Raw genomic sequence first — 22317 nt, 5'->3', positions numbered from 1 at the left:
GGTTACGTAGCGACGGATTTTGAGCCGCAATCTCAGTCGTTCTGTAAACGCGTGCGGCCCGAAACTTGCAGATGTTGACGAAGAAGGAGCACTAGGTACCGATCTCGACGCTCCGAAGCTCCGGCTTTCAGGGCCCTTCACGTAGCTTCATGATCGCTAAAATGCCGAATGTCTCATGAACATCATAACACCGAAGAACAGTGTCCGATTATCTGCATTACTTTTGGCGGAACAAGTACGGCGTGTAAACTATACATAATCTTGATGGCATTCGATGTACTGGATATTTCTTACTATATTGCATCAAAATGGCTGCCGAGTTCCAATAGCCAACCTCATCTGTACCACCTCAGACTCTCTTTGGAGGTAGGACGGTAGGTACAGGCGGCCGGCTCGTTGTCCTGGGCAGCTCTGGTACCGCGCTCGTTGGCACACAGGCACACGCGCTGCTAACTCTCGCAACCACTTCCTGCGTCGCATTACCCACCGCACAACCTGTTCTCGCATAGTCCGGCACCAAGCCAACATCATCATTCTTCCTGACCAAGAAGTCAGAGCAGAAGTCTTGACTAGCCTCCAGTCTTCCAGCAATCGAGCTTGCGCGCATCGCGGTCAAGCAGGAATCCGATTTGCACACAGCAGGCTTAGCGCACTCCTTGGATGTCATCTTGACGACGAATGAGCCGCGCTCGATGGTGTGCACGAAAATGAAGCCGGATTTGAAGCCAGCGTAGGAAGACCAGGAGCCGAGGAATGCGACTGTGCCGCCGCCCTCTTTCTCGTCGTCTTCGGGATATACATCAAAGTATCCTGCCTCGCAAACACCACCACCAGTTGGGTCCTCGGTGATGGAGCGTATGTCAAGAACCGTAAGACCAACTCCATAATTGGACTGGTAAGAGTAGCCGTCGTAGATGTATTGGTTGTGGTCGATGGCACGTCTCGGGCCCTCGTAGTTGCCAGAGTAAAACGGATTCTCCAGATCACGGATGTCGAAGATGTGAGTTGTTGGAAGGCCTTGTGTCATGGGACCGACTTTGGCGTCACGCTCGTCGAACTCGTCGTCTAGGAAGATGTACTCCTGCCATGTTTCGTTGTTGACGACGCCTTGGTGGACGTACTCGGCTCCAGGGAAGCTGGTGATGGAGATGATGTTGGTTACGTTACCGACTTTGTCGGTCACATCGTAGATGGTGAGAGTGTCTTCGTTGTACGCATAGCAGATGTCTCTTTCCCAATACCGCTCATCCGGGCCGCGATAGACGAGACATTGAGCATCGTGCACGTAGCCGTCGCCAGCTGCGCAACCTGGGGATGTGGGGTTTGAAGGGTCAGTCATGTTGAGGAAGATGATACCGCCACGGCAGGGAAGGTCACCGCGCACCCGTATTGTTTCGTTGCCACCAACTGAACCGACAGCCATAGCGTAGTTCAGTTCCTCGTTCACAACAATGTTGTGCGTCCTACCGACAGGAAGCTCGTCCCAGTGACCTGTCAAATCATCTTGGGTAAAGTTTGTTGGGTTCTCAGGATCAAGATCAAGCAACTTTTTCATGTCGAAGATCTGTACGCCATGTTTGATAGCTTCAGATCCGATGACAGCGTAGTCTCGGAGAACTCGAATCTCTCGCCAGCGCGAACCGATGGCATCGTATGGTGGGAGTCTTCCGAGATAAACAAGCTTGCCTTCCGAGCTGATTTCTGCGAAAGCAGTACCATCGAATTGACCGATGGCGACGAACTCGCGCCCATCGGCGGAAGTCCAACCCCATGAAGATGAGCCTTGACCTTGAGAGCTGCCTAGCTTGGCATGAGGCAGGAAGTGGTAAAGGTCGACCTAAAGAATTTAGCACGGTAGCTAGGTAATCCGGGCGCGGGCTGTACTGACATTGTTGCAACGAAAGGTATTGTTGGTATCCCCGGGAATTGCCGCTGCAAAGCCATCTTCACACGGAGTGTAATGAAGCTCTGGATATCTCGAGCTCTCCATGGCACCTGAAGCTATTTCGGCATCCCATTGGGCCTGTAACGATCTTAGCCTAGGTGACAATTGAATGAAGACTGTGACTGGAGACATACCACCTTGAGCGCCATGATTTGGGCGTGAACAGCGCCGGATGCATAATCTTCGGCGGAGCCGAGTGCTGCTGCTCTACTCAAGCCCGTGAGGGCCGAGCACAGTATCACTATGGACGGGAAGCGAGCCATCGTGTCGATGACCAGGGCAGTGAGGATATGCCGTCGATGCAATTAGCACTGCTGGTTCTTCTTCGGCGGACGATGAAGCATTTATACTCGTCCATAGCCTGAACTGGCTCTACTGGCGTGCGTCATTGTTTTGTGTTGCGTTGCTTGCTACCGGCCCCCAGCCGTCGCATTGCTCAATGTTATTGGCGCGGCCAACAAGCGGCTACCCATATCGCGACATCGTGGCCATCAACCTAGCCCAAGGCACGTGCTTACTACAATGGTAACTTGGCCGGTGAAATGGCAGAGATAGCAGACCTCTAGGTGCTTGTGTACTTGGCGGTAGTTCGAATTTGTGGACTCCAAGGTTGAACCCCGCTCACTAATCATTTGTCTTGGTTCGGTATCCCGGCTTTTGCAAAACTGACGCTGAACCGTCTGTTAAGATATTGAAATTCGTCAGCTTGCTTGAATGAGGAGTTCCCACTCCTGCTTTCTTTCCGTGCAGTAGATGAATACTCCGATCATATTCAAGTGGTGCTCTCGAACCACGCCGAAAATGCTCCGCCCTACTGTCTGGGCGAAACTGGGCAGACGTGTAGGCGCAGTCTCTTGGCTACTTACTTAGGCAGGTAGACATTTGTTACGAGGATGGCGTTATCGGGACTTCTTGAGCCTCTACATACCTACACTGGCGCATGGGGATTTCTCAACTCCGACGTTCCGGTGAGGTTAGGCGAGCGGAACGGCCGGCGCAGAGAGAACCACAGTTCGTAGGAAAGCTCTGATTGATGTAGTTATCAAGGCTGGCCGTGAAGATGTAGCGCTTACTTGTTCCACCGATCACTATTACTAGAAGTACATGTAGAGCACACTACACATCAACATATACCGGAGGGGCGAATGATCATGACTCGTCAAACCTGGGCACAGATGCCAACCCGCTACGCGGTAGCAACATGCCGTCCTTCACGCGCACCATCCACTTGATTGTCTTCGTGCTGCCCAAAGAATTGTGCAAGATACTCGCCAGCCAGACCTAGACTGATTGCACCTCCTGTGAACCATGCGCCGTTCACAAACCACCACCAACAATTCTTGACATCCTTTAATCTGACTTTTCGAATCATAGTGCCCAAAGTGAGCGCTGCACCTCCGCATGATACAAAATAGAAACAAGGGCCGAGGCCAGCAGCGAAACCGGAAGTAGCTAATAGTCCAAGCTGCACAACGGCAAGGCCTGACAAGACAGCCTTAGTTTCATTCTCATGCTTAAGAGCAATGCTTTTGATACCAGCCTTCGCATCGTCCTTAATGTCCATATGCGCATATATCATGTCGTATAGTACTGTCCATGCCACATTGCTTGCGTAGAGGCAACTTGCCGCTATCAGAGCGGACTGATTCAAGAGAAGGTCGATTCCAAGGGCAGGGAACCCCATCATTGCACCCCAGGAGAAAGTGAGTCCGAGGACAAACTGAGGGTAGTAGGTAACTCGCTTTGCCAGAGGGTATGTAGCCACAAGCAGTAGTGATGGTGTCGCATACCAGAAACATTCGAATGGGAGTGACAGGAGAACTGCCAGACCAGTGAATAACTGTCCTCCGAGGAAGACAATTGCTTGAGGAGGACTGATGGCGCGTCGTGCAATTGGACGGAGTCGAGTGCGTTCCACATGAGGGTCAAGATTTCGATCCCAGAGATCGTTGATGGTGCATCCGGCACCCCTCATAACTACAGCGCCAGTGAAGAAGAGAGCCACAGTACTGAGAAGTGCGGAAGGTGCAGCGATGGGTGTTGCCATTGTGGCTGCGATGAACGTGCTGAAGAGACATGGGAAGAAGAGATAGTATGAGCCGGTGGGCTTGTCGATTCTCATCAATTCAGCATATGGAACGACTTTTCGAGGTAGATACGAGAGAATACCGGAGGTAGGCGGCGTGTATTTTGGAGGGTTACTGGGAAGTGCATCGTGAGCTGTTGTTGCTATGCCTGCGTGCTGATATGCGACAGATTCAAGGAGACGATACGAAGTTGGACGAACTACCAGCTGGAGTGATCGCGCGTGACGCAATATTGGCCGTTGTGATGTTGAAGTGAATAGACTCGATGGCTGCGCTCTCTGCCCGCGTGATCGTATGCATTGTGACAATAATAGTTGTGAGAAAGGAGATCGACAGGCTGTCAAGACAAGTGGAGAGGGCCGGATTCTTGGAGGGACCATCATGACGTTGCGAGTCGACAGTACTGCTGGCTACACGTGCCCTCGGAGCTTTTACAGAGAGCTTGATAGCTCGCGCAATTGCGAGCAGCGAATTTGGGGTGCGAATAGATCAATGCATGTTGAGCGCTGGGAAACGACGCATCAGATTGCCGAATTAGAACCGGCAGAAACTTCGCGGAGTGCCGGTGAAGATTGTGCCGCGATGATTTTGTTCTGGAGGTGATCAAGGTAATGAAGGTGAGCGTTGAATATGGAAAGCACGCTAGTGCCCGTTGACACGTGATGTCGTACAGCTGCCCGCAGGTGAGCTCACCAACACTAACTTTCCGTCGCGTCGCCTGCGTCTCCGACTTCGTACAGGCGCTCTTGTAGCGACCACCGTCGCTCAGCCCTATTGCTACCGTCGTAACTCTGCGAACGGGACCCTTATCTGGGCTGCACCCACAGTAGAATTGCGCGATCGCACTTGCGCCGCGGTGGTAGTACTACAGAGCCATAGATCCCACCCGCGCGCACCAAACGTGAATGGTGTCAAGCAACCAACACCATGCCGGCCGCGCGCCCCAGGGCTTCGTTCGAGCCCATACCGCCCGACTTTGACGTGCGCACCTTCGTCGAGACCGCGGACAATTTTCAATATGCCGACCGAATTTCCTATGAGATGATCGCCAATAACGGCATCGAGCAGTTCGAGAAGTTGGTTCTGCTTCACGTGGTCGTGGCTGGAAAACCTCTCATCATAGATGGATTTGAAGAAGTGCTGGATCCGTGGACTTTCACGCCTTCATGGCTGCGCGACAACCACGGCGACAAAGGTCAGACAGTCGCTGAGCGCATTGGTGATGCAGCACAGCTAACAGCTAGCAGTCGAGAATGCACGCAATCTCACGACCAAGGAGAGCATTCCGCTCACTATCAAGCACTATCTTAAGCACATGACCAAGCTGACCGACCAATTCTTCGATGCACCCGAGCGCTACCGCGATAAGACCCGCCAACGTATATATCTCAAGGATATCGATTGCCCACAGGTATGGCAGGACAAGCTGAAAGAGCACATTCCCCAGGGACTGTTCTATCTGAACGATAGCACTGGTGAAGTTGGCGGAGCTGGCGCACTGGACGAACCGGGCGGTCGCAAAGGCCGCGGGATAGGGCGAGCTGGAGACCTGATGAGCAGTTTACCCCCAGAAATGCGCGCAGAAAACCTCATGTGCTACATTGGTCACGAAGGCACGTATACACCATCACACAGAGAGATGTGCGCAAGTCTTGGTCAGAACATCATGGTGAATGCCTCTGGACAGATCAGTGAAGATGGCAAGCCTGAGCGCCCCGGATCCTCATTATGGTTTATGACCGAGACGAAGGATAGACACGTGGTCTCCGAGTACTGGCTGTCCGTGTTGGGCCATGACATCGAAGTTGAGAACCACTTTGCTCAACTCATTGCATGGAAGAAAGCACCGTTCCGAACATACGTGGTTGAGCAACGGCCCGGAGACTTCATTCTGATACCACCACTCGCCCCGCATCAGGTGTGGAACCGCGGTACCCGGACGATGAAGATCGCCTGGAATCGTACCACCGTGGAAACGCTGGAAATGGCCATCAACGAAGCCCTGCCGAATTCTCGTGTCGTTTGCAGAGACGAGCAATACAAGAACAAGGCCATCGTTTACTACACCCTCCAGAAGTACTCCACCCTCATCAAATCTGCACGTGCGCAAGTAGAAATGGGCGGGGAGAACGCAGAAGCTATTCAGCGTTCTGTCAAAGTTCGACACCTCCAAAGAGACTTCAGAAAGCTTTTTGACCTATACAAGACCGTGCTGCTGTCGGAGATGTTTGCACCCGAATCTCGCGAGCATTCTGAGTTCCTTCCATATGACAGTAACGTTACTTGCGCCTATTGCAGGTGCAATATCTTCAACCGGTTCCTAAGCTGCAAAAGCTGTAAAAATCTATTCAGCAGCGAGATTGAAGAACCCTACGACGTCTGCATGGATTGTTATTGCATGGGTCGAAGCTGTGGATGCCAATCAGGTTACACATGGGTTGAACAATGGAAATGGAAAGACCTGAGTCACAAGTACGAGGAATGGAGAGCACAGATCATCGACATTGATGGCCACATGAAAGAGACAACGCCGCTGCCGCTCCAGGAGGAGCGAAGATATCTTGGCAAAAAGACTTTGGCACAAGTATGCCAAGAGCAGCTGCGCTTACGACCATTTGTGGACATCAAGAATCCTCAACCTGAAAGCAATTCTAGCGACGAGGAACCTGTTGTGGACGAATACGGCCAAGTCAAGAAGGTCTCCAACAAGAAGTCGAAGCAGTGGCTCAGCAAGCATAAGTCATGCCACTTTTGTCTTCACAAGCACCCGAAATGGAAGATGGCGTTCTGCTCCAGTTGCGACCTGTCATACTGCTATGGAACTCTGTTTCGCGCACACGACATGATGCCTCTGAGCATTATGGAGAATCGCAATTGGAAATGTCCGCATTGCAGGAGAGTTTGTAACACTGGCCATTGTCGGCGCGATGCACGTCAAACCCCTTACGAACCTAAAGGAACGCTTCTTGGTCATGATACTAAGAAGGTGGCCGACCCTCGATCTGTGGAGTGCCTCGTAGATTTCAGCGTCTCCAATCTTAATTGGCTCCGGGAGGAAGAGGGCTCGAAGCAGAATGCCATGCAGCGCCGCCTGCAACAAGCGGAAATGGACAAACTGGCGGATCCATCCCTGGATCCCCGCTATGTTGATGAAGATCTTGCCTACGCGCGGGATGGCATCGCATATTCTCCAGTGGAGGACACTACTGGTAGCTTCAATGACATTGGCAATGGTCATCACGCCGAGGCACATGATGGCGTCGACTCTTACTACGCAGACCCTGATGCGAACGGTGACATTCCGCGCTTGGGCCAGAAACGTGGGCCTGAAGACGAAGATGAGGATGGTAACAGGCGTCGCAAGAAGAAGGTCAAGAAACAGAAGATGAGGGACGAAGCGCAACCACTCCAGCCAAAGAACATATCTGGTAAGCAATATCAGAAAGAGATACAGCGCAAACTTCTGGAAGAAGCAAAGCGTGAAGATCGCTTCCTCCTGGTTGCCGCGAGGATGAAGAACAAGTCGAAGGTTATCAGACTCTCTCTACCTACCGGCCTTCTACAGCGCATAAGGGATCGACCAACTCCCGAACGCCCACAGATCGTCCGCCAAAGTACGCCGGAAGATGTAGATGGTCCGAGTGAAATGGGCTCCATTCTACAGTCTGATGTTCTACCAAGAGGTGCCGCGCCTAAGGACCTCGTCGAGAAGGAGAAAGCTGCAAAGACGTTCCGCATTCGCGTCCAAGAGGATGAGGCTTACAGCAGTAGGAAGAGGAGTTCTGATGTAGGAGGTCCATCGAAGCCCGGAAGACCCCGTGGTAGTCGACGCTTCGAAGAGATCACGCTCGATTCCGACGAAGATTTTGATGATGAAGATGACGAAGTCGAGTATACTGGTCGCTCTAATGGGAGAGCTTCGAATTGGCTAGCACGGAAGAACCAGGGCGAGGAGGACCTGCCTACTGAGCTTCCACCAGACTTCCGCGATGGAGCCATACGTGCCGGTCGCGACAAGGAATTGGAGCGAAAGCGGGAGGCAAACGAACGTAGAAAGACAATGCCACCAAAGCCGAAGGCAGGAATTCGGCCCATCGGACGACCGTCGAAGAACCTGACCCACGACAGCGCCGGAAATGTGACTGGCAACATGTCTGATGAAGATGGTATCCATGGGGAAGATGACCACTCCAACGACACTATACTCCTCGCCCAACAAGCCGCCGCCGCCGCTGTTGAAGCAAAAGAGCGGGAGGACGAAGCTAGAGCAACACGAGAGCGCGTCGAAACTGCAGAACGCGAAGCTCAAGATAATCTCCGCGCAAAGATGGCTCTCTTTGGAGGTTCTGATGATGAAGGCGCGGGCGTGATCGACGATTTCCTCGGCGACCTATCCAATGGTGAAGAAGACCAACCCTTTTACACTTCGCCCCCAACACAAAAGGATCCATCGCCATCTCCTGAACCCGTCCGCAACGGTCCGCCCCAGTCAACGAATTCCATCTTCGCGCAGCCAGGCATGAAGGGCAAGAAAATCAAGATTGTGTCTGCTCAGTCCAAGGCCAATGGGAAGACGACGACTACGACGACTCTTACGGCGCCTGCATCCAGCTTTACACCGGTCAATCGCCGTGGCAAGGAGATTGCTTTGTCGGAATCGGATAGCGAGGATGAGGTCCCGGCTAGTGCACCGGCGGTCAAGAAAGCTTTGGGCAGACCGTCCATGGTACCGACGCGAGGCAGAGGGGCGCCTAAGAGGGGCAGAGGAAGGCCTAGGAAGACGATGTAATTATGATCTTTCTTCACACTGCGGCTTAGGTTGTTTGAGCATGAGGGATGATGGTGATGAATGGGTGTATTTTTACATTAGCATTTTGCTTACTTAGCGAGGCGCCACGGGCATTATGAAGGTGCGGCCGACTGCTGGCATCACATTTTCGAGAAAGTGTTTGGCATGAAGTCAAAGACTGTAGTTACAGTTGCAACACGAATCAGTCAGTTCATTCATGTTCATGCGTCTCTCTGCGGTGGATCCGCCACCTCGTCTAGTGTCCAAACCTTGACTTCTCCTTCATCTCCCGTGCTGACTATGACTTCCTCGCCATCATATCTCTTGTCTTTGTCTGCTCTCTTTGCCCAAGTGACATGGTTGATCTCGAACACGGAGTGCGCAGAAAACAATTCCGCGAGGACGAACCACTCCGTTAACGAGGCCGGCTCGCTGCCATCAATCTGCATGTTGTCCGTATCGACCCCGTTGGGTGTTTGCTTCCTCCATCGCTCCTTGTAGATGATAATCTTGCCATCACTGCCCGCACTCGCGATGAGACCCGTAGTCCGACTCCACGAAACCGAGTAAATCGCGCGCTCGTGAACTTGTGGCAGTATGGCGTCCTGATACCAATCCTCGTCGATGGCAGCCGATCGAATGATGGACGGAATGCCCGTGTTGGACGACGCATTCTCCGCTCGCTCCCTCGGTTTCCTCCGCCAAATCCTCACCGTGCGGTCGTCACTACACGTCGCCAGCCTCGGTCCCGACCTCTCCATCGAATCAACGTGTTGCGTTTGTTCTTCAGACAGTCCATCTCTCTGCACCCTAAAGTCCTTCCCACTGATGCCCGACCCCTCAAACTCCACCCACCAGACGGTCATGCCATGTCCCTCTTTCCCAGCAATACACGCCACCTGCACCCAATCGTCCGAATCTTCTCTATAAAGCCTCACACTATCGTCGTAACTCGCACTCGCCAGTAAATCCTCCTCCGGGTGCCAAGCGACGCATTTGACATCGCCATCATGTTCCTGCAGCACCGCGACCGTTTCGAAATTATCATCCTCCAACTCTTCCCATATCCACACGCTCTTGTCGCGCGAACACGTCGCAAGGTATTGGCCCGTCGGCGACCACGACAGCGATTTAATCTCAGATTCATGACCGTCTAAGATACACGAGAACTGGTATTCATCCTCGTCGTCGTCATCTCTCCCATCCTCATCCTCCGCGCCGCCAACGCGCCGATTGGTGAAGTCATCCTCATTCCCACCCTGCTCTTCGCGCCGCCAGATGCCCGCGCTCGAATCGAAACTGCCCGTCGCGAGCACGCTTTGGCCTTGGGTATGCGGCTTCCAGGACACGGCGCGCACGCTGCGCTTGTGGCCCCCCGTTATCGAGTGCAGGAGCGTGAAGGATGTGAGGCTATAGACGCGCACGCTGCGGTCGGAACAGGCGGTTGCGACAATGGGAAGGGTGGGGTGCGGGGCGGTCTGCCATGTGCGCGAGCTGGATGGAGGCGTGAGGGTTGCGAGGGGGGAAAGGGTGTTTGGTCGTGGGTCTGACATTTTGGAGGGACCGCGGCGGCGGGGTGGAGGGGTTGAAGGTCGTCAAGTTGTGCAGCGATTGAAGTGGTGTTGAGTTTGGTATGGCGGAAAGAATTACTCAGACTCGCAGCAAGGAGCAAGCAGACGAAACTTCGCTACCAAAGTTCGAATCCGCAAAGGCGTGTTGGATGTTGTGTCGTGCGGAAAAGTTTAGGTAGGAAAGCGTCATTTCGCCAAGGTTCCAGACAAGGGTGCGTTATCGGAGTCGCATTTCACCCGCCATGCGATTTTCTGTTCACATTCCTTCAACATGTGTTCTCATTGTTATGTACTTGCTTGACTTAAAGATCACTAGTTTGGAGTAATTCTTGAATGCCAAAAATTCAGGTACAGCATGTCATTGGTTGAATGGAGAGACGAATTCCTAAAACGCACTTCTTTTGATGCTTCGGTCATGATGTTATATTGTACATATTTATGTATGTACATAATTTACAAGGCCATGTGATGGCCATCCAGCTCAGGCTACAGCTTGTATCTTCGTACAAACCGTACTTGAACCTGAATTCTGACAATTCCCACGATCTTATATCTTGTTTGCCTCGCTCCACCACTTACATGTCCTCCCCAATCGGATCACTGAAAGGATCAATCGCATCCCCCTTGGGATCGTACAACTCCACCCTTTCTCCGTCATCCATAGTCAAACTCCACTCTTGCGTCGCATACAGCCCTCCTCGTCCTCGTCTCCTACACCTCAGCCTAACCTCTCCCTGCCGCTTTGTCCCCTTCACCCAGAACCTGATATCGATGCGCCCATGGACTTGATTGATCTCGCCTTTGATCCACGGGTATTTACTTGCGAAGTAGATCTCGTCGCCAAGAAGTTCGCGCACACCGGGGTTTGTACGTAATGCGTAGAGGGTCGACGTGACGACTGAAGATTCTTGTTTTTGGTAGTTGAAGAAAGCGCCGGTTGTAATCACCATGGCGATGATGAATATTGGGAAGGTTTTGAGGACTTGTGGGGATATGAGAGGCGGGACACTGGAACGGTTGTTAGTACATTACTTTTCCAAATGGTAATCGAAATATGGTAGACGTACGGCGGTAAAGCGCGATTTGGCCGTCGCTCGAGCAAGATTTCGCCATCTTTTGGGGGTGGTATGAGATTCTCGGGCGACCAGACGCTCGTGGGTGTTTTCCATGGTACGACTGGTTTCGACGGATCAGGTCCTGGTGATGTGGTTGATGCAAAACGGGATGCTGCGAATCGGCGGAGACATTGTGCTTGCGATTGGGGACGCGCTCGTAGTATGGAAGACATTATCCGTGGAGGAGGCATTGTTGATATGTAATGTGCAATTGGTGACCTCGAGAAAGTGAACGACGATGAGATCAGTCCATGCTTGGCGGGCTGTGTTTGCGCGGTTTGCACGCGGGCTAGCCCGGGTTCTCCCAACGACAGTCTATCCGTCGCTCCTACACACCCACAACGACTCCTTGCAAGACATGCACACGAATCTGAAATTAGCACCATATCAATGTAATGGCTGGTAATGTATGAGGTGTCATTCAATTAAGACCCGTCGAGCTTGCACACCGTCTCCCGGATAGAACTTCATGCCTCTCTAGAACTACACATATAACCTTGGAATCGCCTTCTGCTCTTACCAGTTGTAAAAACTCAATGCTAGCAGGTATATTGTACAGATTACTTTGATCTGACTACTGCCTCTTCTCTGTTTCTATGCATGTCGCCGAAATCATCTCCCTTCCCGTCTCGACTTCATCTACTTGATTCCATTTCACAAATTCTCTCACTGATAGTTTCTGTATCTCCTGGTCGTATTTTCTTGCACTCCAACCTGTTTGGAGTTTCGACTCTTTTCAACTTCACCGCACCATCTCATCCCCTCGGGGTAATCACATTTTAGGATTGACATGATCGAACATCAAAGCCGTGCAAACAAACGCTGAGATTGGAAATCTTTTCGGTCCATTCAATGTTGACTGCCGGCTCCGGATCGCACAAAATTGGTCACATGAGAGCGCGTGTTGCTAGCAGCAATGCCAAGGATTGCCCTCTACTTTGGCGGTGTCGCGCCCACGAACACTCACCGAGCAGCTGCAAATACTTCAGCGCTTCCACCTTCACAAAGACGACAAGATGCCTGGACTCACTATCCGGAAGGGACCTGCTGTCTCCCTTGTCCAGGATCAGGACATCATCTTAGCGGAGCCTGAGGCCGCTGACTTTGCTATCACGGTCATTGGCGCCCTGGAAGAGGACGGCTCCAAACACGTCACCGACATACATATCTCGTCTACAATCGTTAAGAAATCTCTGTTCATACAAGCGTTCATCGAAAAGACGAAAGACAAATCAGAGATCACACTCGGAGACGGCAAGTTCACTGAAGACGGATACAATAAAGAAGGTACCCTTGTCTGGCTCGCTCATCTGCAGGGACTCTCGCAGCAACGTATGAAAGAATTGGGACTGTGGGAGATCTCGCTGCTTGGGGTATGGTACGCGATCTTGTACTGGGACTCGCATCAAGACAAGAAGGCCAGGGAGAACTTGGGAGAATGGTTCGACAACTGGTACAGGACGAGCATGAGCAATGTTCAGCTGACCATTCCCATCGCGCGCGCTCTGGTCTACCCATACTACCTGTTCGACAATGCCAAGGGCTTCGCACAAGTCACCAAGTATCTAGCCTACAACCACGTCGGTCACGTTAAGGAACGCCCGCCCAAAGGCTTCAAGGGCGGCAAGCATCTTCACGTTGGAGAGCGCCAGTTCGTTGGTAAGCCGAATCGAAAGCACACATACCGTCTGAAACGATGCTAATCATGAACAGGTCCGGTAAACCATGCTCGCGGAGGCCTGCGCAACACGCTCCACAAGTCTCTCTACTCCCGCGTCGGCAGGATTCTCCGTTCCGAAACCACCTTCTGCGACTGCTGGGATGCCACCATCGGCCGCTATCAGCTCGCCCTCACCAAATGCGAGGCCTGGCCCGTCGACGACGTTCTCACTTCCTCAAGTATTGCCGAGGTCACTCGCCGCCTCAAGGCCTTCAAGCTCAACTACACTGCCAAGTGCAAGCGCTGCGCGAGCATTGACTGGGAGTCCGTTGTCCTTCGTGCTTGTTCCAACACAGACGGCTACTTCAACGGTATCTGTCTTGATTGCCAGGACCGCAGCAAGCCCAAGGGCGAGGGTCTGGATGATGAGTACGAGAAGCATAACCAGCCGGATGCTGGTCGGTGGGACACTCGCTGTCGGTTCAAGCATGGACAGCCAACTTGGTACATATCCTGGCTCGGTCGTCCTGATATCCGCGAGAAGATGCTTCGTGGACCTGATAACTATCGTGCGCCAGAGGAGGAGTGAGCAGGACGGCGCCTCTGCGGGACGTCGACGCGTCGATCAGCCATGCCTGTCACACCTGCAGCGTACTCTCGCAGCAGGAGACTAGCATGGCAAAGTCAGCGCATCGCAGCTATGGAAATCTCGAAAATAGTCTAGTGTAGCCGTTGTAGCTATGCTCTAAATACGAATCGTATCGTGAGCGCTTCATAGATTCGAAGTCCAGAATGACACAGAAAGAATGTCAAATCATGTCTGAATTTATGATTCGTTGTCGTATCTTCTATATAATACACTCATGAAGTCGTGAAACTATCTCATCCCCACAGGTCATACACCCACGCTTAGCCATTCACAATAGTGCCGCCGTTTGCATGGATGGTCTGTCCACTGATGCAGCTGCTGTCACTGCTAGCCAAGAAGACAAAGCAAGTCGCGATCTCACTTGGCTGAGCCGGCCTGCCCATCGGCGAAGTGAACTGCTTGATCGCCTCATCGTTCATCGTCGCTGGAATAAGAGGTGTCCAAACTGGCCCGGGCGCAACAGCATTGACACGAATACCTCGACCAACATACTGATTCGACAGACCACGGGTAAACGAAACAATCGCACCCTTGGTCGAGGTGTAGTCGAGAAGATCCGGACGACCAATGTACGCGTTGATGGAAGCGTTGTTGATGATCGTCGATCCCTTCTTCATATGTGGCAGGGTATACTTTGACAAGTAGAAGAACGGGTGGATGTTGGTGTTGAACGTGCGCTCCCACTGGTCCTCAGAAAGATCCTTGATATCCTCAACCATCATCTGATACGCGTGGTTGTTTACGAGGATGTCAATGCCGCCCATCTGCTTGACCGCCGCCTCGACAACCTTCTTGCAGTTGTCACGGCTGGTGAGGTCAGTGGGGTATGTGTAGCATCTTGCTCCTTTCTCTTCCACGAGCTTGACTGTCTCTTTCGCGTCGTCTTCTTCTTCTTCGGGCAGGTAGGCGATGAAGCTGTCGGCACCCTCCATGGCGTAAAGGACGGCGATTGAGCGGCCGATTCCAGAGTCGCCGCCGGTGATGAGTGCTTTCTTGCCCTTGAGCTTCCCGGCGGCTTTGTAGAGTTCGCGGCCGCCTTCGGCGGTGGGAAGATGGTCGACTTGGGGTGGAGGGTCCATTACTGTCTGCCATCCTGGGACCTTCTGGTGCTGGACCTCGGGCTGGTGGCCTTGTGAATGTTAGATATGGAGGTGCAATGGGTTTGTGAAGCTCACCCTGCTCGAATTGTCCTTTGCTTGATGACATTATTGTGTATAGTATCAAATTCTGTTTTGGAATTGCCTTTTCGTGACTGGTGGTCGTTGTTGTTACGAATTGTCAAATGATTTGAGGTGCAACTTTTTATCTGACAGCATCATGTTTGTGACATCACGATGAGGTATCATCGAGCGCAGAAGTGGAGCAATTACAACGAACGGCAACAGCACCTAACAATCACTGAATGTAGAGTGCTGAATATCATATTGGATGAAAAACTCCCGGAATGCTTGCTTATCCTCCATGATTAAGATGTTCCAACGAACCGTTGGTCCACGCCTACCCGAACATCGCCAGCCACGTACAACGACTTCAGCCCTATCCGGCTTCGCCTTAGTGTCTAATGGGGGCGTATCTGAGCAACGCTATTTTCCAGGCAATTAGAGGGCAGGCAACGGGAATTCGATATGCAATTACTTTGCGACTCGACAGTGAAAGCTTTCCTAATGCAAAGCTTGGAACCGTTGCGTGAACATTCACAACGCGATGTCAGGACGTGTGACATCAATGCCGTGGCTTTACCCATACCAGAAATCGGGTAAGCGGCTCGAGATACCACAACTTCGTTGCAAGGGCACAGCTCGAAATCAAGAGCGATGACGGAATTGAAGCTATTCTCGGCTCTCCGCTTGCTATGACATCACGGGGTCAACGGCGGCGCTTAGCCCCTTCCAGCCAAGTCCAGCCACCAACCCCAGCAAAACGTCCATCTTCACTCAAGGAAGCAGTGGCCTGGAAGCTGTCTTGAGATTGAAACCAGCCACACAGGATCCTGATAGCGCTGGCGCACGTCATGCGCCACGCCTGGAGCAAGTGTGTGCGGACCCTGCATGACGTACCCTTGTCTCACGAGCAGATCTATATCCAGAAATGGGCGTGTGAGGGCACAGAATCTTGTTTTTCAGGGTCTGTATTATCGTCGTGAGGGTTGGCAGAAGGTCCGAAATCGTGAAGGAGGGTGAGGTATAAGATTGGGGTGACATCGCATACCGAAAGCTCATCATCACATTCGACACAACTTTAAGACTTCAAATCCAGCTGCAATAACTACTACCAACAACTACCAACCTACCAATACTACAAACACCTCTTATATCCTATTTCATCAATCATGCCTCTCAGCCGCACCTACCGCACTAAGGCTGCTCCCCGCACCACCCGCACTACGCGGTCGACTGCTCGTCCTAGCCTCAAGACCCGTCTTCTAGGCGGAGGTCGTCGCACCTACGCTACCAGGGTGCCAGCTACTACAACTACCACCACCACTACAACCAAGACTACCCGTACCACTGGCCGTCACGGACATGCCACTGCCGCGCCTGTCCACCACCACAAGCGCCATGCCACCATGGGAGACAAAGTGTCCGGAGCACTCATGAAATTGAGGGGAAGCTTGACCAGGAGGCCCGGTCTCAAGGTATGTTGATTCGTCTGTCTTACCCTTGAAGATATATACTAATTACTGTTCAGGCTGCTGGTACTCGCCGCATGCACGGTACCGATGGCCGCAACGCTCGTCGTGTCTACTAGACACGAAGCTGAATGCTTTGAGCACTTTCCGTTGATGTTTGGAACTGTATGATAGGTCGCTGCGATGACTGTACGAGTACAATGGACGATACCCACGAAGATGAGCGTTTAGTAATTGAGAACTTTTATCACAACATTGACTTCTTCCGTGCTTCTCGTGTGAAAAGTGACGTACATGTGGACCCTGTGTAATATTTTAGGTCCCCGTTCAGCGGAGTTCGTCAACACTAAATACACTTTTGTTCCCAACATTTGGGAAGAACTACCCGCAACACACCATTGTAGGAGTGCCTGCATGAAGATGCCTCATCTTGAGAATCAAATAAATCATCGTCCGAAGCCAATGCAACCTGGTTGTTCATTGTGTTACTGAGTCGCAGAACAAGAAGGTCGCGACCGTCGTTGTAAAAGAGACGCATTTCGTCATCAATGCCACAATTTCCCACGAACCCATCAATCGCATACTGCGCCCAGCAGATCCCAAAGCCATCGCATTTTCGTCCACGATGCACGAAACCGCGATGCCGAATGATGATTGGCACCACTGACAAGCGCTAGCGGTTTCAGATGGCTCGTTTCCGCTGCATTGGTTGGGGTCAGGGGTTTCCCCACATCTTCAACAAGTCAAGCTCCGAGATCTGGACGTCACTGTTTGGGACCGAGCCACCAGGGCTTGCATAGTCCAGAATGGCAGGTCACAAGGTGAGAAGTCTTGTACGCTGCTCTCCCCTTCTTCCCTTTCAACCTTCTGTCCTTTCGTTGAGGTGATCAGAACGCAAGGCTGGTTCATCGATAAATTGCTAGGGAGAGAAAGGTCGCGTTGCCGTTGTCGCATCGTCATTTGTTTCTTGTATATATTTTAGTACTTGGGCTGAGAGTTGCCTCTGCGCCATTGTCTCTCCACTTCGTGCCATTATTGCGCTCTTCCGCCTGGTACGAGATTGTAGACTGACGCGTGGCAAGCCCGAAGAACGCGACATTCGTTATCCCAATTCTCTGGCATAGGAGAGGAAAATCAACGTCAACGATCACCTCAACAAGATCTGTTCGCATACAGCCTGTGTTGGAGCGCATTTCTAAATCCGATACCAACTCAGTACAATGCATATATCGCCATCATGGCTGGCATTATCCACGGCATTACTACCTACAGCCACGGCTTTCTATCCATACCATTACGGTGACAGTAATCCCGCCTCACGATCTCGTCGTACCACACCACAATCGTCAGACTCAAAGTCTTCGTTACCCCCGATAAACCTACCGATCCGTCGCGTCCCTTTTTCTTCGAATATCCGAACACGACAGAATGCCTACAACATCGTCAACTCGAATGACCCGAAACAGGCAAACAGTGTGGCGATCGACCAAGACGGAGGTGATCTAAGTTATATGGTTGCTGTCAAGATTGGGGATAGCAAGGAGGAGTACCACTTATTGCTGGATTCTGCTGCGAGCAACACATGGGTCATGGGACAGGATTGCGCGACCGATGCGTGCAAGACGCATAACACTTTTGGCAAGGGAGATTCCAGCTCGTTAAAGGTATTTCTATCAGCATAGAGCGAATGATTGGAGCTAATTATGGACTGTTACAGACACAGGATACGCCTTTCAGCGTGACCTATGGTACTGGCTCGGTTTCTGGAACCCTCGCTTCGGATACTGTACATGTCGGCTCCCTCTCTTCCGCCTTGACATTTGGACTGGCAACCAAAGTCTCGGAAGAGTTCGCATCGTACCCCATGGACGGCATACTTGGCATTGGACGTGGTGTGAAGATCGAAGGCAGCATAGATGCTCCACAGCTCATGGATGTTTTGTCTAGTAACAAACTCATCGGCGCTAAGCTTTACGGGATACACCTTAGTCGTGGCAGAGATGGCACCCAGGACGGCGAATTGAATTTTGGTGAAGTCAACAAGGACAGATTCAGCGGAGACCTCAACTATCTCGATATCATAGAAAACGATAACGGCTTCTGGGAGGTCCCTATTGAGAATGCAGGCGTTGACGGCGTGCAAGTTGGTTTGACCGGGCGCAGCGCGATTATCGACACTGGCACGTCCTTCATCCTGATGCCCGAACCTGACGCTGTCAAAATCCACAGCCGGATCCAGGGCTACAAGCAGGACGCCGAGACCTTCAGTGTGCCGTGCGATACCGCTGCGATCATCCAGTTCTCTTTCAACAAGCAAGTCTACAACATCTCCACAGCAGACTGGCGGGGCGGGAAACTAGACAGCGGTTTGTGTCGAAGTAATATCATTGGGCGTCAGACGTTCAAGGACTCGCAATGGCTCGTGGGCGATGTGTTTCTTAAGAACGTTTACTCCGTGTTCGATTTCGACCAGAAGCGCGTTGGGCTCGGTGTGAGGGGTGTAGAAGCGGCATCGAATCCAAGCAGCACCGGCACTTCTTCGACGTCTCCAAGCACCGTAAATACTCCGGGTCAGACGCCAGTCGGGACAGCGGGAACTTTGCAACCGCCACCAGCCATATCTCCTGGGGTAGCCGCAAATCCTACGACGGCGTCTACCGAGGGGACCCAAGATCAAGGGCAGAGCGGCATGCAAAAGGGCGAGGCTCCATCGGCGGCAAAGGCGCCGTTCCTCGCCATCGTAGTCGCTTTTGCGGCGTCTTCATTGTTTATATTAGCATAGATGAATATTTGTGGGCATGGCGTTTCGTCGGTAATCATGCATCAGGGAACGGCCTGGGGAATCTACGGTTTGGACAAGGACTCGAGATCTGACACTGGCACCGATGCGTCGTTATCTGACTGACACTTGACATATGGGCCTTGGCGCGGCGTATTTTGTTTGGCATTGCACAGCCCGAAGATCTAACGAGTCTGTTTGAGCGAGCGTTCTGTGAATTAATGCAATGTTCTTCCTGTTTTGAGCGTGTTGGCGCTGTGGATTTTCGATCGCGATCCTTTGACCCCTTATCTCGCGAATACTCCACCAGCTATCACTTCGATAAGTCTTTCTAATTGCTTTCGCAGCGCTGATACCTGCGTATTTACCTTAGGATATGCAAACAGATGCAGCACCCATCTTTTGCAATCCAGACCTACCACTATAGCGCGAAACCAACCAAGCGTCGCCCGTTATTTCCCCAGTTGTTTCATCTCACCCGAACATCGCCCGCCCTTACTCACGAACCCACCGCGCGTCACGCTCACCATGGGATTCATGGTACAACGAGTCACGCTTGCATTTCTTCCACCACTTCCTGATGGCGAGGCGCATAAGGCGTGTTTCCCACTAAACCTCCTCGGGTATAGCTGTGGAACGTCCACGCATCCTGTTCATGTCTCTGAAACGCCTGCGGAACGGCTATCCCGGGCACTATCATGAGCGCAAGTAATTCCTCCGGTCGCTTCGCTGCTAGCAAGATTCGACCAAGCCCCATCGCGCAGGCTTGTCCGTGCTTTTGTGTGATATTGCCATGTGTCTGGGTTACACTAGGCTTGTTGGGGATGGGTGGTGAGTTGAGCTCGGTGCTGATGGTGGATGTGGGTTGTTTCTAGAAAACGATGCTCCACTGACAGCGGCATGATGGTAGTTCCGTTTCTTCTGGTAGGTCTGGTGTTATAAGGTGGCGTCTGCACCGATCGATCTTGCTCCAGTCCGTTTTCGACTTATCATTCTTTTGGCCTTTTTACAGTCGTTCATTCATTCCTTTTGAGAGCCTTTTCTTGTCTTCAGCAAATCGATTTTGCTATTCGCTCTTTTCAAATAGTTCTCGATCATGAGGTCTTCTATCATCGTGTCCGCTCTGGCGGCTTTTGTTTCAAGCGTCACTGCTGCTGATGGTGTCAAGGGTGCAGCTGAGGGCTTTGCCAAAGGTACATGATAAAGTCTAGGTCGACATCAAGTCAAGCTGCTAATATCGTCCAGGCGTCACAGGAGGAGGCAATGCCGCCCCGGTCTACCCCAACTCTATCACAGAGCTCAAGAGCTACCTCTCCGACTCCCAGCCCCGTGTTATCGTTCTCACCAAGACCTTCGACTTCACTGGATCTGAAGGAACCGCTACCGAGGCTGGTTGTGCTCCATGGGGAACTGGCTCGCAGTGCCAGCAAGCCATCAACAAGGACAAGTGGTGTGACAACTACCAAGCCAGCGCTCCTAAGGTCAGCAAGATCACATACGACAAGGCTGGTATGGCTGGTATGCCAGTTGGATCCAACAAGTCCCTCATTGGTCAGGGAGCCAAGGGTGTGATCAAGGGCAAGGGAATCCGCATCTCAAACAATGCAAAGAACATCATCATCCAGAACGTCCGTTTCACCGACATCAACCCCAAGTACGTCTGGGGCGGTGATGCCATCACCGTTGACGGCGGTAAGTTCCAACCACTCCACCTCCTCCCTCCCGAAAACTAACATACCACCAGGCGACAACATCTGGATCGACCACGTTACTACCGACCTGATCGCCCGCCAACACATCGTCCTCGGCAACAACGCCTCAGGACGCGTCACAATCTCCAACTGCGAAATCAACGGCGCAACCGCCTGGTCCGCCACCTGCGACGGACTTCATTACTGGGGAATATACCTCACCGGCAGCAACGACATGGTCACACTGCAGAAGAACTACATCCACCACACGTCCGGCCGCTCCCCCAAGGTCGGCGGAAACACCCTCCTGCACGCGGTCAACAACTACTTCTCCGCCAACACCGCGCACGCTTTCGAGGCCGACAGCGGCGCCAAGATCCTCGCCGAGGGCAACATGTTCCAGGACGTCAAGGCCGCGCAGCAAGCCGGTCTGCCAGGAAAGCTGTTCAACAGCGCGAACGCGGCGGCCTGCCAGTCAGGCCTCAAGCGCACTTGCCAGGCGAACTCGTACGGCGCTTCAGGTGCGCTTACGGGCACCGACACCAGCGTCCTGGCTGGCTTCGCGGGCAAGAACATTGCTGCTGCGGGCGCCGCGTCGACCGCCAAGGGCGTTGTCAACACGGCTGGATACGGAAAGATCTAAATCTTGCCCGTCTGTGTTCGTGAAATGAGATGGATTGACCACACAAGTGTCGGCCTTTGAACTGTAAATATTCTCCCTTTTTTCTTGCTGTATATAACCGCATCACTATATTCTATCAATACTTGCTGCTGCTTGCAGGAGCTTGTTTTTTCCCCAAATGTTCTGGAAGCCAGACGTGTGATGCTTGTATTTGATGTATTGCAACCACTAGCCGAATCTCACTTTCCCACTTAATACCCATATTCTCACCCACGCCCCTTCTCTTCCCTCTTGGGAAACCCCAAAGAAAAATTGCTCTTTTCGCAAGCCTTACCCAGTTTATCTTGCAAGTCAAACTAGATGTTAAAGGGGCCGTGGATTGAGTGGAAGATATGATGCGGGAGTGAATACTTGGGTATACAATGATTGCTATTGGACACGGGGGGGCTTTTTGGTGAGCGAGCTGTGATCTGGGATTCTGAGACGCATATGTTGCATTTGCTGGATTAGATGTAGGATAGAAGCACTGTAGAAGTGATTATGATCGGAAGATGGTAGTTCAGTGTACCATTTGACAGGAACTGTATCTCTCTCTCCTTGAAATGGACACACATCACATTCAAGCCTTTCTTCTGCATTTATGGCGACTTGCATTACGTCCATTATCTCCTCTCGTATCCTATCCCATCCCCATCATACAATCTACCCATGACCATTACCACCCCCCCTCTATCCCCACTACCTATTTAAACTCAACAACTCCTCCACATACCTCCTCGC

The 22317-nt window shown here is 52.1% G+C and overlaps 11 protein-coding genes across 11 annotated transcripts in view; 5 read left to right on the top strand and 6 right to left on the bottom strand.

Annotated features, from left to right (window-relative positions):
- Positions 1-349: 349 nt before the first annotated feature.
- Positions 350-2208, bottom strand: SNOG_05305 (hypothetical protein; the record flags this gene model as incomplete). The annotated part of the gene is made up of 2 exons (XM_001795660.1): positions 350-1837; positions 2080-2208. 2 exons carry the CDS (start codon positions 2206-2208, stop codon positions 350-352), a joined length of 1617 nt encoding a protein of 538 aa, XP_001795712.1.
- Positions 2209-3131: 923 nt separating this feature from the next.
- Positions 3132-4332, bottom strand: SNOG_05304 (hypothetical protein; the record flags this gene model as incomplete). Its single annotated transcript, XM_001795659.1, has 2 exons — positions 3132-4087; positions 4233-4332. 2 exons carry the CDS (start codon positions 4330-4332, stop codon positions 3132-3134), a joined length of 1056 nt encoding a protein of 351 aa, XP_001795711.1.
- Positions 4333-4959: 627 nt separating this feature from the next.
- SNOG_05303 (hypothetical protein) lies at positions 4960-8821 on the top strand (the record flags this gene model as incomplete). Its single annotated transcript, XM_001795658.1, is given in 3 exon segments — positions 4960-5256; positions 5273-6305; positions 6459-8821. The coding sequence occupies 3 exon segments, from the start codon at positions 4960-4962 to the stop codon at positions 8819-8821; spliced, it is 3693 nt and encodes a 1230-aa protein (XP_001795710.1).
- Positions 8822-9042: 221 nt separating this feature from the next.
- SNOG_05302 (hypothetical protein) lies at positions 9043-10374 on the bottom strand (the record flags this gene model as incomplete). The annotated part of the gene is made up of 1 exon (XM_001795657.1): positions 9043-10374. One exon carries the CDS (start codon positions 10372-10374, stop codon positions 9043-9045), a length of 1332 nt encoding a protein of 443 aa, XP_001795709.1.
- Positions 10375-10967: 593 nt separating this feature from the next.
- SNOG_05301 (hypothetical protein) lies at positions 10968-11698 on the bottom strand (the record flags this gene model as incomplete). Its single annotated transcript, XM_001795656.1, has 2 exons — positions 10968-11400; positions 11460-11698. The coding sequence occupies 2 exons, from the start codon at positions 11696-11698 to the stop codon at positions 10968-10970; spliced, it is 672 nt and encodes a 223-aa protein (XP_001795708.1).
- An 825-nt stretch (positions 11699-12523) lies between these two features.
- On the top strand, positions 12524-13756 carry SNOG_05300 (hypothetical protein; the record flags this gene model as incomplete). Its single annotated transcript, XM_001795655.1, has 2 exons — positions 12524-13166; positions 13221-13756. 2 exons carry the CDS (start codon positions 12524-12526, stop codon positions 13754-13756), a joined length of 1179 nt encoding a protein of 392 aa, XP_001795707.1.
- A 320-nt stretch (positions 13757-14076) lies between these two features.
- Positions 14077-15022, bottom strand: SNOG_05299 (hypothetical protein; the record flags this gene model as incomplete). The annotated part of the gene is made up of 2 exons (XM_001795654.1): positions 14077-14945; positions 14992-15022. 2 exons carry the CDS (start codon positions 15020-15022, stop codon positions 14077-14079), a joined length of 900 nt encoding a protein of 299 aa, XP_001795706.1.
- A 1123-nt stretch (positions 15023-16145) lies between these two features.
- SNOG_05298 (hypothetical protein) lies at positions 16146-16564 on the top strand (the record flags this gene model as incomplete). Its single annotated transcript, XM_001795653.1, has 2 exons — positions 16146-16451; positions 16505-16564. The coding sequence occupies 2 exons, from the start codon at positions 16146-16148 to the stop codon at positions 16562-16564; spliced, it is 366 nt and encodes a 121-aa protein (XP_001795705.1).
- A 1392-nt stretch (positions 16565-17956) lies between these two features.
- SNOG_05297 (hypothetical protein) lies at positions 17957-19227 on the top strand (the record flags this gene model as incomplete). Its single annotated transcript, XM_001795652.1, has 3 exons — positions 17957-18109; positions 18163-18936; positions 19129-19227. 3 exons carry the CDS (start codon positions 17957-17959, stop codon positions 19225-19227), a joined length of 1026 nt encoding a protein of 341 aa, XP_001795704.1.
- A 1093-nt stretch (positions 19228-20320) lies between these two features.
- SNOG_05296 (hypothetical protein) lies at positions 20321-21558 on the top strand (the record flags this gene model as incomplete). Its single annotated transcript, XM_001795651.1, has 3 exons — positions 20321-20417; positions 20470-20916; positions 20969-21558. 3 exons carry the CDS (start codon positions 20321-20323, stop codon positions 21556-21558), a joined length of 1134 nt encoding a protein of 377 aa, XP_001795703.1.
- A 485-nt stretch (positions 21559-22043) lies between these two features.
- Positions 22044-22317, bottom strand: part of SNOG_05295 (hypothetical protein) — a gene marked incomplete at both ends in the record, with an annotated part of 2826 nt that continues 2552 nt past the window's right edge. The window contains one exon of the mRNA XM_001795650.1: positions 22044-22162. Within this exon, the coding sequence (XP_001795702.1) occupies positions 22044-22162 (119 nt within the window). The remainder of the gene's footprint in view (positions 22163-22317) is intronic.

This window comes from Parastagonospora nodorum, assembly GCF_000146915.1.
Source record: "Parastagonospora nodorum SN15 chromosome Unknown scaffold_7, whole genome shotgun sequence".
NCBI lineage: Eukaryota > Fungi > Ascomycota > Dothideomycetes > Pleosporales > Phaeosphaeriaceae > Parastagonospora > Parastagonospora nodorum.
This window is presented reverse-complemented; position numbering and strand designations above follow the sequence as displayed.